This window comes from Ambystoma mexicanum, chromosome 4p (genome assembly GCF_040938575.1).
Source record: "Ambystoma mexicanum isolate Mex_15411 chromosome 4p, UKY_AmexF1_1, whole genome shotgun sequence".
Taxonomy (NCBI): domain Eukaryota; kingdom Metazoa; phylum Chordata; class Amphibia; order Caudata; family Ambystomatidae; genus Ambystoma; species Ambystoma mexicanum.
The window spans coordinates 280,855,336-280,871,872 of NC_090927.1; the positions used below are offsets into that span (position 1 = coordinate 280,855,336).

A 16,537-nucleotide genomic window follows, 5' to 3' on the forward strand; every position below is an offset into this window, starting at 1 on the left:
AAAGGAACAGGATTTTCCGCGATTACCAGATTACCAACCACTTCTGTTACCGTATAGGTACCACTTCAAGGGTCAGGGACGACAAAACAAAGTCATCTCACACGAGTACAGTAAAGAACTGGTTTTGAAAAGGCGCCAACTAAGACAAGCAAAAAGAAGGGTGAAAGCATTCCCTACGCCAGAAAATCAGGTGATCTTTACGCAAGTACAGAAACTTTATAGAACGTGGATTAAACAACAACGGTGTAATCTCTACCAAAAAGACGCGGAAGCCATGCTAAAACTGGTTAGTGGTCATCATCCAAGAGAATTTTGGGCTCTAATTAGATCTACGACCTCGCCTTTCAGCGAACCACTAACAAACCCAATTGGTGAAACTGTTTGGATAAAATTTTACTCAAACCTATTTCAGGCTCCCATACACTTGGGGCCTTCATTGGAAAACACACACATGGAACCATGGGTTGATCTGAGCAACGAAGAAGAAATCTTTAAAATACTTCGCAGGCTTAAACCATCCAGAGCCCCCGGTCCGGACGGTGTTACAAACCTGGACCTAAAACAATTTCCAACAGAATGGTCTGCATTAATCAGTGACATCTTTAGACGATGTAAAAAGGCCAGACAAATCCCGCTCTCATGGACAACTTCAATAGTCGTCCCCATCTTCAAAAAGGGGCTAAAAGACGATCCTAAGAACTATCGCCCTATAGCTCTTTTGGACACGATTGGGAAGGTGTTTGGTTCCTTACTACTTCAGCATTTCCATCAATGGTTTGATAATACAGATCGTCCAGACCCATTTCAAACGGGTTTTACCAAGAAAAATGGCACATCCGCAAATATCATGTTTCTCAGTGCGCTAAAAAGTAAGGTGCTAGCAGGCGCTCCAAGAGTGTTCCTGGCTTTTATCGACTTGGCGCAAGCCTTTGATCAAGTCAACCGAGCAAACTTGTGGAGGAAACTGTCGCAGTGGAATTGTCCAGCAGAAATACTCCAACCAATTCAGGCACTACACAAGAACACCAAGCTTCGCGTTAGGTTAAATCAAGCAGGCTTGTTATCATCAGAAATTCTGGTTGGCAGAGGAGTAAAGCAGGGATGTCCACTTGCTCCCGCACTTTTCATCGCTTACCTCAGTGACTTCAAAGATTCAGAGAAATCAATTCGCTCCTTTCCACCGTTACTGGGAGACCACAAAACTACAAGGTTACTTTATGCAGACGATTTAATCCTAATGGATTTAACTCCAATCGGTCTGCAGCGTCAGCTTAATAACCTTGCTGCTTATGTTTGCGAGAACAACTTAACCATCAATGCTACAAAGACCAAAATCCTGACGATGGAAAAATTCAAACGGAGACAAGAAAAATTGTCCTGGTATTTGGAAGGCAAGGCTCTTGAGAAAGTGTCAACTATAAAATACTTAGGAGTCACCTTGGACAGTTCAAGAACAAATGTAGCATTCCAGACGTGTCTGATAGAAAAGGCAAAGAAACTGGCAGCACAGGCGCGAGCATTAGACAGAAAGTACGGGCGTTTTTCTTTGCTTCCAGTGATCAAATTTTACCGTACAAAGGTAGTTCCATCAATCACCTACGCAGCGGACGCTCTCCCTCATGTGCCTTCCCATTTATGGCTGAAATTAGAGGGGTATTTTTGGCGCACGGTTCTGGGGTTGCCAAAATCTACATCGGCACCCTTAATCAGAAGGGAATTAGGTTTACTTTCACTGCAAGGATCTGTGGAGATTAAATCTATGATGCTCTACAGGAAAATGCTGTTACCCGATTGCCCTCGCGTGTTAGCGATGATCTATGCTGAGGTCAAAAGGACGCAATGCTTGGAGCTCAAATCTTGGGAAACCGCAAGAAAAGCAAAACTATTGGAACTCCATTTCTCGGAACAAGAGCTGGTGCGAAATCCTTCAAAAATAAAAAATAAAATGGCAGAGTGCGATTGGATAAAAACACTGGACTTTGCGGAAAAAGCGAAATCAGTTCAACATCTCCCGCCCTATAACAACAAATTAAACACGGTCCCCAACTATCTGAGCAGGTTTCCCAACAAAGCTGCAAGAAACCTGTTTTTGAGAGTACGTCTAAATCTACTCCAGACAAATGAGATTCTGAAACGTAGAGGATTGAGTGTTTCAGACACATGTCGTTTTTGCAAAGACAGTTCAAAAGTCGAAACTATTCGGCACTTACTTCTCAACTGTCCAGGTACCCAAGAAATTGGTGAAAAGTATCTGCAACAACATCTTCAGGCCTCCTACATTAGAGAGGAAGAATTCTGGTGGGGTCGCTTAACGAGCGGAGAACGAAATACCTGGACAATTGCGACCACTCAAACGTTAAAGTCCATTTTGTCTTTATGAACTTCTTTTGTTAAAGAGTCTTCTTCTACTTTGACTGTAAATGTTTCGTCATTTCTATTTTTCTACTGACTTCTTCAACTAAGTTTTGTAAAAATCATTAATTTGATTAAAACAACGAAATAAATAATAAAAGGAAGAAATTGTGGCAATGTATTTTCCACTTCAAACAATAAACTGAGCATATCACTTGCATTGATTATTGGAAATATTTCAGAAGTGTGACAAATATAAAATCCTCTAGAATGGGAAGTACGACACTTTGTTGTGTAACTTTAAATGTACTGTACACACACTGCACGTGCAAAGGAATGCAGAGTTCATCATGGTAATCATACTGCAAACTGTGTGACACAACCCTGGAGTTTTCTCAACAGACTAGATTATATGTGGGCATGTATATGCTTAGATCTGCGTGTACCATTACCTGCTTTAGTCTTTTTTACACTGCCTGTGTATTTCTGTATTATTTGCTCACACATAAGCCTTTGATATGATATATGATATGGCATTTATAATGCACCTGTACACAAGTTTTTCTAGGCGTGACAAAACAAGAGGGAGGACAAAACAACAATCTTACTGGGTCTTGTGTCATTCAGATCGCACAAGTGCAGGGAAATGGAATGGGAGAAGTGCTGAGGGAGGAGGGGAAGAGTGGAGAATTGCAGGTAACTCAATAAGTGCAGCCAGAGAATGTCTCATAAGTGCAGTGAGAACGGTTGCAGATACAGACCACAAGTGCTGGGGGAGCCCAGAGTCAGTGAGAGGGCAACTGGACATGCAGGAGCCTGGGCCCGAGTTCAGCGGGTATCCAGGTGACCAGTGCATGGAGCAGTCAGGACATCAACAGAAAAGAGGAAGAGAGAAAGCGGTAGCAAAAAGGAAGGCCTTGAGTTGCTTCCGGAACCTGAGGTGGTTCTGCTCAAGTTTGAGACTGGCTGGGAGGCTGTGGCAGAGGGAGGCACCAGCTGAAGAGAGAGATCTGCCCCAACTCTCTGCTTGGAAAAGCGTCTGACCCTGAGCAGAGAGCTCGTGAAGGGAGATGTTTAGGGGGAGACAGTTGAAGGTAGTGCAGTCCTAGGCCCCAGAAAGCCTTGTGGATGATGCAAGGGTCATGAACTTGATCCTTGCCGCCACTGGGAGCCAGTGAAGAGATTGTAGAGCTGTAGAGATACGATCTCTGGGCTTGAGGACAAAGGGCAAGTCTCACAGTCCTGTTCTGGATAAGTTGTAGAGGTCGGAGAGTAGAGGCAGGCAGATTTTGAAAGAGGCTAAATCAAAATGCAGTTTGTGATGTGATCACCGATGTCACAGTTTCGACAATATTTATATTGTATGTGATATTCGATGGCATAAGTAAAGTAAGGCTGCTGACTTATAGCTGCTTGATCTTATTATTCACTACTTGTTTGAAATGTTGCTGAATGTTCAGGCAAGTCAGGTTGTGAGACTCGCATTAGAGAGGATGTGGTTGTGCTTAGGAACACCTTTTAAAAGCGCTTCAGCCTCTGTGACTGAAGGGCACTTTTAATATTGTGGAACCATTGAGAACACCTCGCTGGAGAGAGCTATGCTCAATGTTTTATCTCTCAAGGCATTCCCTTCCCTGACTCTCTACAGGCCCTGTCAAATTATCACTCTAACTATTCCCTCTGTTAACTGGCCATCAGGTTGTCCTCATTGCTTAGAAGAACATAGTGCCAGCTTGAAGTAGTTTCCTTTTATCGGCTTGTGCACATTACTCCTGATTGTGTTCTGTGCTAAAGGCAGCAGTTTCATTTAACCACTATTTAATATAAGTTTTACTGATCAATCCAGTTTATTTACCCTCACAGTCTCTCCGAAATAGTTCCAAAATGTAACAAATTGCACACTGATGGGTTTTAGCACAGCTGATTAGATGGCATATTTCCCCCCAGTGGAAATATAACTAATCTAGTTTAAGGAAGGATAAGTGAGGCCCAAACTGTAAACATTTGCCTATATGATTTGGTAAACCTGTTGCATCACTGTTAAAATATTTGTTTGTGACCTGCATAATTTCAGAACAGCCTTTACGAGCCCTCTGTACATTTTAGCAGGACATCCTATGCAAAGTCATAGTTGATGCCTACAATGCTGCAAAGTGAGGTGCATCTATTTCTGTTTCACAACTTGGCATAGTCATTCAGGTCGCTGTGACCAAAAAGATTCTTTCTGATATGTTTTAAATGTATGCTCCTTGAAACGTCTGCTAAGTGGTAGCATAATGAATCTAGTACAATAGCACATTATACAGTAGCACTAAGCCACTTTATACAAGATTCCCTATTTATATAACATAGTACAATGCAGTTTAAAATGAGGCAATTTGGAGAAGCATCTTCGTCCGTCTGGTCATCCAGTCACTGCAATACTGAATATGTATTTGATGTGTCTTCACTTGAAGATGACTGAAGCGCAAAAGAAAGATTGTATGCACCTGCAAATCAAAGCAAAAAACAAGGTGTTACCAAAGTGCACTTGAATGTCATGAGTATTTGCTGGTCACTTCCAAATGTATTAATCCAGTGCATGCTACTTGTGATGAAATACATACATTTACTAAATGTGTTGATCAAAAAACATAACGCGCCTGAACTCTGGGTAGTATGCTGTACCTAGTTGACTATTGCTACCTATATAAGTATGTTTTCCATCACTGTGTGCGAAAGATAAAATAAAAATAGTCAAACACTATTGTGAGTATGTCAATGGAAAAATGGCAATGAGGTGTGACTAGAAACTTAACACGCTCGACCCCAGCTTCCTATTTACTCTTCAAAGACCGAGGGGAGCCCAGAAACCTGTTTTAGTGACATAGATCCTCCGTTTGGGGGTTGCCTGGGTTGCAGTTGCAACCACTAGTAAGGGGCGCGGAGTGTGCGGGTGCTCGGGGGCCCGGGCACCCCGCAGGAAAAGCTATTTTAATGGAAGTCTCTATTCTTAGAATGGAACGGTTTTTGTTTTCTTTTTGCGGCTGGCTCTCTCCGGGAAAACCAAAAGTCTGCGCCCCTGTCCGCGACCTCTTCATAAGGATTACAGAGGCAGAGTGGAAATGAAAATAGAGTGGGTTCATAGAACGCACTTTATTTTCTGAACCACTACGAGGTTTCGGATTTCTCTAATGTGCTATATAGTAACAAAGATGAAGCTGCTGGAGATTAGTGTTTGTAAATACAGGGTAGACTAGATGCCCCATATCCAGAGTTTCTAAGCGTGGAACAGGGTATCAAACCCATACTGCTCAGCTCTTCTTTCCAAGATGAGCACCTCGCCTCTGAGCCAAGCACCAAGTAAAAGGTGTTATTACTACTAATGTATTACCTTCAGAAGGATGAAGTGCTGATTCATCCCTGCTAGTGTATGAACTAGTGCGGCAAGTGCAGCATAAGTGCACTTTTAGTCTGGCAGTCGGACGTGTTGCTCTCTGCTCGGGGACCGCTATGCATTGCTACTGGATGGATGATCGGTTTTCCATTACTGAGCCCGACAGTGAATATCAACTTCAGTGCCACGCGTAGCACAAGCACGTGTGCAACTGCTGCATAAGTGAACTTGCAGTCTGCTAGGCTGTGAAGGAAGCAGAGGTTTGCCATATGGTAATCGGGTACAGCTGATACTGTTGAATTACACACTGTGCATAATAGCAAAGATTCATTAATTTAACAGGACGCTGTGTGCGTCCTGTTGTCCCGTTCAATGAATGAAAATACCTATCCAAATACTTATCCAAAATGGCCACCATGGTTGTAGAAGGCAGGTCTCCGTACAGAGCCTCTCTTCTATTACCATGGCAGCCGGAAAAGCGAGGAGGGAAACTGCTGTGGCGGCAGCGTATGCCTCCAACGCAACAATCAGGTAAGTGGAACTGGGGAGGCAGTTGGGAAAAGTAAAAAAAAGGGGAGCATCGGGGAAGATGGAGGCCCGCAGTGGGGGAGGCAGCCAGCGAGTTCCATGGAGCTCAGGCTGAGATTAGCAGTTTCAGCCCACTTTTCATGCAACCTGATTGGCTGATCCACCACCCCGGATGCTAATGCTCGTTCAGAATTCTGCTGTTAGAATGATATTTAATTTATCTAAATCTGCTGGAGTCTATGGCTATCACTGCACTTTTCAGTGGTTGCCAGTCCATGAAAGGATTGTTTTTAAGAATATATGCATAGTCTGCAAGCCAACTGAGACATGTAACACATTGGATGGCAGACGAAGCCACTACAGACACCCGACTGCTTCAACCCGCCCTGCCTCGACTGCTACTCCGAGACCTGCTGTGGTGGAACAGGGGGCGTTAAGACAGTATCCTTACCTGATTAAGCTTGGAACTCAGCTCTGGAAGAGAGCCTGCAGAACAGTGGGACCGCCAGACCCGTACTCCCCGCAGATCCCCATTGCGGCAGTCATGGCTAAATCCTCATGGGGACACACAGAAACACGCACCCAGTGGGAACCCTATGGGGTGGCAGTACTTGGGGACCTTGTTCACGACCAGGAACTCTTGACATTCACGGACCTCAGTGAATCCACAGGCCTGCCCACAGGCCAGTTCTTGCTCCACAGAGCAGTGACACAGGCCCTGAAGATTAGATGGCCGGAGACTACCGTCTAAATCTTAGAAAATGAAATCGTTGAGTCAATACTGGACACTGCTGAAGGCGGCCACAAAATCTCCAGAATATATGAGGCCCTTCTGCAGGGCTCGACCAAGAATGAACTAAAATGCAAAGGGAGGTGGGAAAGAGAAATGGGCCTGGAATTTGAAGACAAAGCATGGGAGAAAATAACCCATTACCATAGAAAGATTTCCAGGAATGCCCGTCTTCAACTCATCCAGCTGTACATCACCAATAGGGCCTACCTTACTCCCGAAGCTATATCTAAGTTCAAAGGCGCTACAACCCAGACATGCCCAAAATGCCACGAGCCAAGGGCAGGAATGACCCACATGTTTTGGGGCTGTCCGACGATCCAGAGGTTCTGGGCCCAGGTGAATGAGAGGGCGGCGACTGCGGGGATTGAGGTAGAAATACGTGAGCCGGCAGCCTGCATATTGGGGCAATACAAGCGAAGCAGCAAGAATAAGCCCCTGAATAGACTCATTGACTTGATCTACATCACCGCGAAGAGGCGCATAGCTATGAAATGGAAGAGCGCCAGAGGTCCGACCGTGGCCCTCTGGTGGGGCGACCTCAGGAGATGGATAGCTGCTGAGACTGCAGCGTGGGAAACGGCGATTCACGTGCAGCGCCTCGACTCCAGCGCTGATTTGCTCAGTTGGGTGGCGCTTACGGTGCCACTACTCCACCCAGAGGCGCAGGACTGTGCCTCTGATAAAACGGACAGTCCCGGCCCGGCACGAGATCCTAAAGAAGACTGAGGACTTTTCGGTGGTCTCGGTTGGAAGGGGGAGGGGGGAGGGAAGGGAGGTTTGGGGAAGTTACACAATGTTGTTCTTGAGTTATGCATACCACATTGTCTATCAATGAGTCAACTGTGTCAAAATCAATAAACACATTTAAAAAAAAATATATATGCATAGTCTGCAAGTGTCTGCATGGTTTGGCTCCTTATCTTTTTGAAAAAAACTTCAATGATATGTTCAAACTGGAACACTGCCTACCCATTCAACAACATCTTTTCTTCACCCCTCTCTCTAGTTTAGATCAGGAGGTGATGAAGGATTCTCATAACCTGGTCCTTCTCTCTGGAATGCATTACCTTCAAAGCTGTTAACTCTACAGACTTCCTATTCCTTTGGCAGACAGGTAAACACCAATTTGTTTTGATAGAAACATTACATCTTTTCTCCTTTTGTTTTCTTTGGTGGATTTCATAGTTTGTCATCTGTGTCTAGACACTGTTTTACTGCCTGATGCTCTATACAAATAGTATTACCATTACCATAGCAATTAGCATGTAAGAGAACAGAGCACAATAATAGTTTTTACGACTGGTTTTTATCACTGGTATTTAATTCACTAAACATACAAATTCCATGGTGGGAGGCTTGCTAGGCTGGCAACAAACTTCACATTACATCTGACAGCAGAACTCTCACCATGCATCAAGTGCTTTTTAAGAACCAATGGGCCTCATTACAACTCCGGCGTTAAGGGTTAACGCCACCGTTAACCCTTAACGCCTGATTCTGATTTTAACGCCTGCTTTTAGCAGGCGTTAAAATCCATGGCGCTAACCTGCCATGGTGCTAATTACGCCGCCGTAATTTACGGCGGCGTAATTAGCGCCTTCCCCACTCCCATTATGCCCTATGGGGCAAAATGGGAATGGGGAAGGGAAAATGGGAAATGGGGATTTACCGCCCCACTCACCTTGGAATGGGGCGGTAAATCCGCTATCCACCATGGTGTAAACAGAGTTTACACCATGGTGGTAAAGTTGGTGCACTTAGCACCAAGGTTGTAATGAGGCCCAATGTCTATTGTATCAAAGGTTCAGGGCCCAATTTGCCATATGCAGAACAGCCCATGATGAGCAGATCCCTGAAAATTAAAATAATGGGAATCAGCTTGTCCTATTTTGCTTGCTGGGTTTGTGTATGTGATGTCATCAGAGTCTGATCTGGAATGTGTAGTGAGTGTTTCTCCTGTGTGTTCAAATAGTGACGGTTTGTGATGGCCTGTTTGAGAGAGAGGGTGCTGGTGGGTGCTCCCCTGGTTTTCTACTTGGATATGGTCTACCCATGTTCCTGTGCTAAGCGAATGGTGCCTCCATCTGAGATCTACTCAGTAAAGAAGTTACTTGTGCTACACTGCAGTCTCAGCATCATCTGTACCAAAGGACCCACTTTGAAATATTGGTGACAAGTTATAACAATAACCTATCTGAGTTTGAGGACCAAGTCTGTGCTGGGGGGAATGGCAGAAGACAGGAACAGTGTGGAAGAGGACATCCACCGGCACCCCCAAAAGTGAAGGCTCTCTCTCTCTCTCGAGTGGCAGTCAAACAAGGGATCAACTGTGTCTGCAGGAGGCAGTGAGCCCTCCTGTCTGCTGGTGCGGGCAGTCCATTTCTGAAAGGAGCAGCCAAGGCGAGGTGTCGGTGACTGGAGTGGAGGGCAGCCGACTGGCTCTGTTACGTAGATGAATATCGTGGCTGTAGGGGGCAGCAGATTGTGGGAGTGCACCGCAGCCATGTGTTCCTTGGCTGTGTTGGGGGCTAGGAGCGAATGTGGCAGATTGAGATGTGTGTTGACAAGGGCACTAGGGGCAGCTGAGCAGATGTGATTTTCAGTCAAGTGTTGAACAGGAATCCGCGCAGCCGTGAAATTTATCGGTCTACTGGGTGAGGGACGGCAAAGATTTGTAGAGACTCATGCTTGATGTGGCCCTGTTTTATGTTCCTGGAGCTAAGGCTGTGAGCAGGGAAGCTGGGGGAAATTCAGAGAGGCTGTTTGGCTGTGTGCTCTCACTCAAGATCCTGTGGCGAGGGGGGCAGGATATGGGAGTCTGGGAGATCCGTTCCTGGCGGTTGTTCTGGCGAAGTGATGACATCAACCTGAAACCCAACCCATGGGCTCAGTGTGCTATTCTCGTGTGTTATGGTCCTTTTCTGTGAGCGAGACAGAGACCACGCTCTGTATCAGTTACAGCGAAGGAAGCTGCCGAGAGGCGTTTGGGACTCAGGCAGTTAGCGTTGCGAGGGAACTGGTCATCTGATGATATCACAGGAGGAGCCATCGAGTGTGCAGGGTGTAGCGGCAGCGGAAGTGACATTTTTCTTTGTTGACCAGAGGGTCAGTGCCAGAGTTTATTGATTAGAGCAAACTTCAAAAATGTGAATGTGTTGGGTAGGATTGCTGTGGCCCCTCTTAAGTGAATGGGTTCACAGTGAAATGGTTATGTTAGGTTTAATGACTTCTTTTTTTACAGACTGCACATTGGAGGCAACATCAAGTTAGGGTTTGGACTTGCTAAGACTAGCCTTCATTGCTCTGTCCTAACTTAGGACATGGACTTATAAGCGCTGGGTTTTCGAGTGTGGTGCTTTTCTACTGCCAGTTTTCATCATGTTTTAACATTTTCTGTTTAGCGCATGTTTAGTGGTGCAGACTATGTACTCAAGCTATTTGGTAGTTCTGAGTGTGTGGAGATTGTAATTGGTTATTTATAACGCGCTTAATACGGGGACAAATCGCGGACCCGTGGATCGAACCTGTGTTGCTCCGCATTGTCTGGCTTCTAAGGCGAGGACGTTTCCCGTGAGCTATCCTCCTGATGACTAATCCGATGATATTTCACACTTCAAGGGTGTTGGATGCTCAGCATTGTTTTGCAGTATGTGCCACCTGCATCAGTTTGGTTGAGGGGTGTTGGACAGTGGTGTGCTTTCAGTTGCACCATTGTTAGTGGCAAATTTAGGATTACATGTTAAGTTAATACCTTCTGCAAGTACATGTTAAAATGTTTGTATGTGGTTAGAATGCGTTGGTGGGCACGATGTTGAGGGTTGGTTGCCGGTTTTTAGTTTTTGGGGTGTTGTCACCCGGCACTTTTGGGGTTTATTGATCCATGCCAATTGTTTGGGTTGGACCCGTGCTTAGTGGTGTGTGGTGTGTGAAGTAGGTGTGCGCTGGTTTGTACTTTTATGCGGGCATCCTGAGTTTCGGTCTGGGGTGGAGATGGCTGTTGTGGATTAGAGTGTCAGGCACACAGTTTTGGTTTGTGAAGCCTGTATCACATGTGCTTTTCAAGGTTCTATGTATGGTAGGTTAGGTGCAGTTCACCTGGTTTAACGCTGAGTGGTTAGTGGTTATGAATAAGATTTAAGGTGGTAGCTTTTTTACAGTATGTGTAGATGTGTCATTGCTGTGCTCCCATGTGCTAAGTGGTTCTACATGGTTCTCGCGGGGGTTGGTCCCATGTTACCGATGAGGTTGTTGCTGTGGGGCTTGACCCACACCTGTTGTGTATTTTGGCCGTTTGTGCTAGTGGAGTGTGTGAGTGTGACTTCTCTTGTACTCAAAGGTAGAGTGCAACTGGTTGGGGTGGACAGCGTCCTGTTTTGCTGATGTTGTTGCCTGTGTTGATGATGAGGTTGGTTTTGGGGTGTGGTCCCTGTTAGAATGAGAGGATATTTTGTGGTGGTTTTCCTGTTGTTGGTGTCCCTCTCCAACTCAGTAGAATAGGATAGGGACATTGCTAGTGTAAATAATGCCACTACGGTGCGGATGGCTTTAAGATAAGCCTGCAGGGATTTCCGCTCCCAGTTCTGTGGTTGGTGCGAATGGAGTGGTGTGGTGAGAGGATCCTTTGATGTGTCGTGTGTGCCTGGTCTGTGTTCCTCTGGCTGTTTTCCTTTCTGTTCTGTAAATGGGGGAGATATGTTGGAATTAGCTTTTCCCTTCCTGCTTGCTGGGTTTGTGTATGTGATGTCATCAGAGTTTTATCTGGAATGTTGAGTGCGTGTTTCTCCGGTGTGTTCTAAGATTGACAGTTAGTGATGGCCTGATTGAGAGAGATGGTGCTAGTGGATGTTCTCCTGGTCTTCAATAGGTATATGGTATACCTATGTTCCAGTGTTAAGCGTATGTTACCTCTACCTAAGATCTACTTAGTAAAGAAGTTACTTGTGTTACACTGCAGTCTCACGAGTCATCTGTACCGAAGAATCCACTTTACAATACTAAAACACAGGCCCATGGAGGAAGGAGATAATAGATCTTCGAACAAATTCAAAGAACCAAGAGAATGTTGGTATGCGTGGCTTCAGCCCTCTGGGCAAATAGAAACTAGTGAAGAAAACTGTTTCGTTTTTTGCAATGGTAAAATTGTATTTCAAGGGATGCTTTTCGAAAACATTTGAAAACATGATACATGTAAACCGGCTATAACTTCTGTTCAGAGACTTGTGAAGAAATAACTAACATATTGGCTTGTTCAGACCGAGTAACGTGATTTAAATAGACAATTTTAATTTACATTTTGACCATAACTCTTGCCATAAAAGGGTAACTCTGGCATTTTTAAAGTTACAGGGCACAAACAAATTACATTCATTTCCATAGAAAGGGGCACACTTGATCAGACAATTTAAAAAGCTAAAAAGCAATTAGGAAGGAGATTGATAGAAACTGGCATTATGGCATACTAGTATAAGACCAAATGATGGCAGACTTTAGTCTTTGCCAAACACTTTGGGAAACTTACGAAGGACCCTTGTTTTATGAGAACCAGAGTGTTTTCTAGGATTGACATCACTAGAATAAAATACCAATCCAATCAATCCTCTAATGGGATCTGAGATAGGGACAACACTTTTAGAAGATGAAGTCTATGTAATGCCCAACACAGAAGATTTTATGGAGAACCAACAAAAATATGTCTTCCAACTGTATTGATTGCAGCAATTGTTACTTTGGGAGCTAGCAGATTGGAAAGAATCAAAGGCCTTATCCATGGGGGACTAGTGAATAAATGATCTCGGAGCAGACACAGTGCCCAGACTGAGAGGGACATGGGATCATTATCCTGGGACAGGTGCCTAAAAATGGAGAAATGCACCTGTTGCTGGTGATCCCTTCCTGCCTGAATGTGTGAGAGAGAGTGAGTATAGATGCTCTTCAGCATTGGATTATTTTCTAAAGAACGGAAATAAATCCCATATCCCTTTTTATTTTAAATGGGTATTTTGGAGAACCCTGAATAAATATTAGATCACTGTAAATGGGGCTAGAGCATAAGGTATATGCACCATTGGGATTACAAATAAAATTGAAATGTCTGTTGTAAGCATTATTGAGGGTATTTTTTCCTACACCCTCTGTGATAACCACAAATCTCAGGGTCCCACAGACTGTAAATGGAAACAAAAGATCTGAGTCCTTGTGACTGCTATGGTCAATGAAAGTAAATACACTTTCCTGAACCATGACACTGGAGTTGATGCTGTTCAGGGCGCCTGAGTCATTGAAAACATGGGTTGAATCAGGGACCTTGTCACTCCATCTAATTAGCAATTGATTTTGAGAAGATTACTTTTTCCGAAAAATGCATTATTAGCCCAACATTTAGAACACAAATAGAAGCATCAATGAGTTAGTGAATAGGAATTCATTGCACTCATTGATGTGTATCCATACAATTACATGCCACAACTTTGTATAATATTTTGGAAATTTAATTTCGCTGAAGTCTTATTCTGAACACAGACTCACCTGCTGAGTGGTGGGAGGTTGCTCAGAATAAGGGGAGACTTCCAAAGCATTTATTTTAGGAAAATGTATCAAATATATATTTGTCTTAAGTAGCCCTGTTCTAACCATACATCCTCCTCTTCCATATCACTGGATGAGTGGTTAAATAAGTCAAAATACATTGTGATGTTTACTAATTCAGAAAAATAGAGTACAGAGTTTTCTTTATCAAGTATTAAAAGATTGTGATTCAGTTGTGCTCCCTAGTTATATGTGAGTAGTCATGTACCTCAATATTGTATCGCTTGAAATATTCTTATTACAATGTTTGTTATTGCAAGCCACCTTGCTTCTTGTCTCGGGAGGATAGCTCAGGCGCAACATGCTCACCTTGGAAGCAAGACAACACGGAGCACCGCAGGTTTGATCCCCGGGTCTGAGCTTAGAAACCTCTGGGTATTAAGCGCGTTATAAATAACCTATCATATCATATCCCAATGGTTCGAAGTGTGGTTTGTGTGTGTGAGCCTTTCGGAACAGTATTTCCCCGGGTTGCAACACAAGCTAAAAATAATCAAGAATTTGTGGCTCTAATGGGGGTCGGTAGGAGAATCACCCTGAAGCAGATGCTGACCAAATAAATTAAATCTATGTGTGACAGCTTCTCTGCTAAACATCATGAGGGTGCATTGTAGTACCTATCAAGAGCTGAGCTGGAACCAGCACAGAAAAAAACTTCTAGTCTTCCACAGGAGGAGAACCATGAAGAGGAGATCTAGGAAGAAGCACTCAGGCAAGCCACAGCAGCACCTATTTCCCCAAGACCTGTGGGGTTGTGGTCTGGAAAAGCCTGCAGTCCAAACTTGATAAAGATCAATGTGTACAAATCAGCATCTGATGTACAGTATAAAAGGTAGCTCTTCACCATACCAAGAACTAATGATCCTGTGCACTACAGATGTTGGAAGCAGTGTGGGCGACCTTCAAAATTACATCTATTCATCTGCTTAAAGACAGAAGTGCAGAAGCAGGAATTATCATTAAGGCTGGATGACTTGTAAGATGCTTGTGTTGGGTTTATAGAGCTGGGACTTGAGAGGATTAGCATGTTAGCAGTCAGAGGTATGGGATATTTCAACCCATGCCAATGCACCACACTACATCCCTTTGCCAAATGGGGGAAGAAAACTGCCTAAAATGGAGGCGCTAACCCTTGTGCGCACCAAATCTGCCAAACTGCGCATGGTTCAGAAATCACAAAGAGGCTGCACCACCTTGCCACACACAGGCAAAGTTGATGTCAAAACAAGAACTACCTGCAGGAAAATGCCAGTGGGTGCTGTTACCTGTCACATGAATCAATGCCACAAAAGTGGGGTAAATCCGAAAATGCCCTTAAATACAGCTTCCTAATCAATGGCAGCCTTCAAAGTGCTGTTTTGGCGCTAAATTCAGTCACTTTCCCATTGAACTATTGAAAGGAAAAGCGTGCTCAAATCATAGATTCTCCAGGGTAGTCAGAGGAATCCAGGCCTCACTGACTGACCGCTACATCAGAAAATTAGCTGTCAAATCGAATTTAAAAGAGTTTCTGTTTCCTGCTTAAAATTGCAAAATCCACATATTTAAAGCATGTTTCTGAAGGGCTAATTCTTTTAAAATGTCCAAATCCCTTATAAACTGTGCTTATATTTTATATGTGAAATGAAGAGACTTTAATTTAAAGGAACCCAGTCTGGAGCTAATCAACTATTTCATTCTGATCCGACAGCCCAACCTAGGAAGGATTCACATTTCACCTTGACACTCAATTGCTACAGCAAGGCTAACGGCTGCTAATGCTTACCGCCTAATGAAAACAAAGAGAGCATCAGACATTCGTCTCTGGCTGAGCCAAAACCAATGGCAAGCTGTCCAACTGATCTCTACGGGGAGCTTCCCTCTCCAGTAAGGGGACACTCCTCCCTGATTAAAGGACTGGACAGCTGCTGCCTGGGAGGGGAGGTTACAAAGGTGTAACGCTCACCTGATTCCCGCAGAGGCGCCGGTCTTGACTGGGTGAATGCTGTATCTTCAAAGGTGATGTGTAACACACGGTTGGCTCTTTGGGCTGGACCTCTGTGCACTGTATGTCTGACTCGAAGAGTAAGATGTCTGCAGATAGAAAATATGGGATTAATGAACTGGGGTTATTGGGTGCCTCTCTCCTCTTCCCTTTCTCTTCTCCTGTACAACCCCAAAGGTTAACACCCTCACCTTAGGTAAGTGAACGCCGGGCTCTCCATCTGCCTCGGGGCAGGGTGCCGTAACCAGTTTCTTCACTGGATAAGGGTGCAGGCCTCTTGACCTCAGAGGACTGCTGTCCGTCGTTAACTGCACGAACGGTAAGTTCTGGGCACTTCAAATGTCTTAAAAGTCTTTTGTAATGATATCTCTTGTTTTGCAGGGTTCCGGCGATGGCGGATGGCGGGCTGATGAGAGTTGAGGATCGAACCCGCGTGAGGAATAGAAGCGCCTGGAAGCACTTAAGTAAGCGCTTGTAGCCTGCTTCACGATGCGCACTAACTGTCCCTTTTATCTTGCAGGTACAAGTTCGGAGCTTTAGAGAAGCTGAAGGGTTCTGGAATACCCACTGGATTCGGCGTGGGAAGGAGTAATGGCACGTGAGTAATAAAGTTGCCCAATGTCTTTAAACGCACCTTCTTTTGTCTTTCAGATGCGGGATGCAGCGCCGAAGGCCTCCGGAGCGTGCGAAGAGCTGGTAAGCTTTTGTCTTTCAGATGCCGGAATGCAGTGCGAAGACCTCCGGAGCATGCGAAGAGTAGGTAAGCCTTTGTCTTTCAGATGCCGGAATGCAGCGCGAGGCGTTGGTGACAGCCGATGGACCAGGTAAGAGATGCGCTGCCACTGAAGACCGTAGTGCTAACCTGTTCTTTCTTTGTCTTTACAGGTGCTGCTGAAGACTGGATTCCAGGATGGTAAGC

General features: G+C 44.6%; 1 protein-coding gene across 2 annotated transcripts in view; it reads right to left on the reverse strand.

Moving 5' to 3' along the window:
• Positions 1–1,944: 1,944 nt before the first annotated feature.
• Positions 1,945–16,537, reverse strand: part of LOC138453203 (adhesion G protein-coupled receptor F5-like) — a 939,048-nt gene continuing 924,455 nt past the window's right edge. For both annotated transcript variants that reach the window (XM_069605830.1, XM_069605831.1), the window contains one exon: positions 1,945–4,841. In XM_069605830.1, the coding sequence (XP_069461931.1) occupies positions 4,765–4,841 (77 nt within the window). In that variant the 3' untranslated portion in view covers positions 1,945–4,764. The remainder of the gene's footprint in view (positions 4,842–16,537) is intronic.